Genomic DNA, 2,431 nt, shown 5'->3' with positions numbered 1-2,431 from the left:
CCCCACAACTGGACCCCCCACCAAAAATATTAGGGAACTTTTTTTTTTCCTCCTCAACTTTAACTTGGCCATCCTGAAACATGACAAGAAAATAACCATTTTCCCATGGACTTTCTTTGTTTTTACAGTTGTTGAAAAGCTCAGAGAAATGATGGAAGAAATTGAAAACGCAATTAATACTTTTAAAGAAGAGCAAAGGCTGATGTATGTGTAACCTCATTTTCATATGGAAACAGTGGCCTGCTGACTTTTCATCATTCACCAATAGGTCCTTGTACATTATGAGTCTCACATCAATGCAAAGTGGTCCCTGTCTGTCCCTTAGGGTTTAGATGGCTAGAAGGGGACATATTTGGCTTTTTTTTTTATTCCCAAGGGGAGCAGGCTTGTTTTGAAGACTCAGATTTGTATTGGTGTCACCTGGAGGGGTCCGATAGTTCAGTTTTGAGGGGAATGAAGGGTTAAGGTGGACCGGCCATATCTTCTTCCCCAAGCTTCGTTTGTCTTCCGTTGCAGATACGAAAAGCTTATTAAGGAAGAGAGAACCACTAACAACGAGTTGAGCGCCATCTCACGGAAGATTGACACGTGGGCTTTGGGGAATTCAGAAACAGAGAAAGCTTTCCGCGCCATCTCAAGCAAAGTGGCGGTGGACAGGGTGGCGGCCAGTACCCTTCCGGCGGAAGTGGTGGAGTTTGAAAAGTTCCTCCAGCAGACAGGAGGGCGCCTGGGGGGCTGGGATGAGTGTGACCACCAGAACTTCCTGCGCATCCGGAACAAGCACAAGGGGAAGGCCACCTTCACGCGAGAGGCTCTGCAGCACCTGCCGGGAAGGACGCAGGAGGAGGTGGAGCTGCACGAGCAGTGGTTCCGGAAGTTCCTGGCCCTGGAAGAAAAGAAGAAAAAGGTGAGGATGAGATTAATGGCCGACTCTCACCGTGGGTTTCTGTGTTGTGGGAGGGGGCTATACTCAGAACAACAACCTGTGAAGTACCCATGTGGCACTGACAAGCAGACTTGTCCTGCCAGTGTTTCTAGCCCACGAATCACACAGCGGGACATAGAATGTCTGATACTCCACTTCCCTGCTCAGATTTGCTCAGACTTGTGAAACAAGTCTGCTTCACCAGCCAGGACTGTGCTACTCGGGAAAGGAAAAGCAAGAGGCTGTCCGGAAAAATGCTCCACTGTTACAGGCTTTGAGTTTTTTGTTTCGTTGTTGGTTGTGGGGCTTGAACTCTGGGCCTGGGCGCTGTCCCTCAGCTCTTCAGCTCAAGGCAAGCGCTCTACCACTTGAACCACAGCACCACTTCTGGTTTTCTGAATGGTTTTTATTGGAGATAAGAGTCTCATGGACTTCCCTGCCCAGGCTGGCTTTGAACCATGATCCTCAGATCTCAGCCTCCTGAGTAACTAGGATGACAGGCGTGAGCCACTGGCACCTGACCTCTTTAAGATTTTTGACTCACACTTCATTGCTCATATTAAAGACTCACAGTTTGGCTATCCCAGATTTTTTTTTTTAAAGTAACCTTGGATTAAAGCCAATTCTTCCCAAGTTCCATTTGCATGAAGGTCCTGGATGGCGTTGGCTGACTGTGGTAGCATCCCTTCCTCCAGCTGCTGAGCCCTTCCTCTGGTTGTCAAAACGGCTCTGGTTCCTGGAACTACAGCACAGCCTAGCATGCGCAGGCTCTGGGTTCAGTGCCTAGCAACACGCACGCACACGCACACTCACTCTGTAACCATCCAATTCCCTTGGGAGCAAAAGGAAAAATCTGCTCTGGTTGAAAACCAGGGGCTTATATAATCTATTATCTAAAAGTCTGACTTCTGTCCTGGGGTTTGAACTCAAGGCCTGGCGCTGTCCCTAAGCTGCTTTTTTTGCTCAAGGTGAGCACTCTACCACTTGAGCCACTGTGCCACTTCTGGCTTTTTCTGTTTTTGCTTTTTCTGAAATGGAACCCAGGGCTTCATGCATGTTAGGTGAGTTCTCTATCACTAGGCCACATTCCCAGCCCTGACTTCTTTATTTGCTTAGTAAGAAATGTATCTGTTCAGCCCAGCGCCGGTGGCTCACACCTGTCATCATAGCTACTCAGGAGGCTGAGATCTGAGGATTGTGGTTCAAAGCCAGCTCAGGCAGGAAAGTCTATGAGACTCTTAGCTCCAACAAACCACCAGAAAACTGAAAGTGGCGCTGTGGCTGAAGAGCTGAGAGACAGCACCCACGCCCAGAGTTCAAGACCCACAACCAACAACAAAAGAAAAGAAATGCATCTGCTCAACAGATGACGAAACTGGAGTAATAAAGAAATATGGACTTAGCTGGGCACCCATGGCTCACACCTGTCACCCTAGCTAGTCAGGAGGCTGAGATCTGAGGATCATGGTTCAAAGCCAGCCTGGGCAGGAAAGCTCCTGAGACTCT

General features: G+C 48.6%; 1 protein-coding gene across 1 annotated transcript in view; it reads left to right on the top strand.

The window, feature by feature from the left end:
• The window catches only part of Ccdc112 (coiled-coil domain containing 112), a 46,011-nt gene that overhangs the window by 36,842 nt on the left and 6,738 nt on the right, over positions 1-2,431 (top strand). Inside the window, exons 5-6 of the mRNA XM_013016011.1 lie at positions 129-204; positions 517-907. Coding sequence (XP_012871465.1) covers positions 129-204; positions 517-907 — 467 coding nt within the window. The remainder of the gene's footprint in view (positions 1-128; positions 205-516; positions 908-2,431) is intronic.

This window comes from Dipodomys ordii, unplaced genomic scaffold, assembly GCF_000151885.1.
Source record: "Dipodomys ordii isolate 6190 unplaced genomic scaffold, Dord_2.0 Scaffold29, whole genome shotgun sequence".
Taxonomy (NCBI): domain Eukaryota; kingdom Metazoa; phylum Chordata; class Mammalia; order Rodentia; family Heteromyidae; genus Dipodomys; species Dipodomys ordii.
This window is presented reverse-complemented; position numbering and strand designations above follow the sequence as displayed.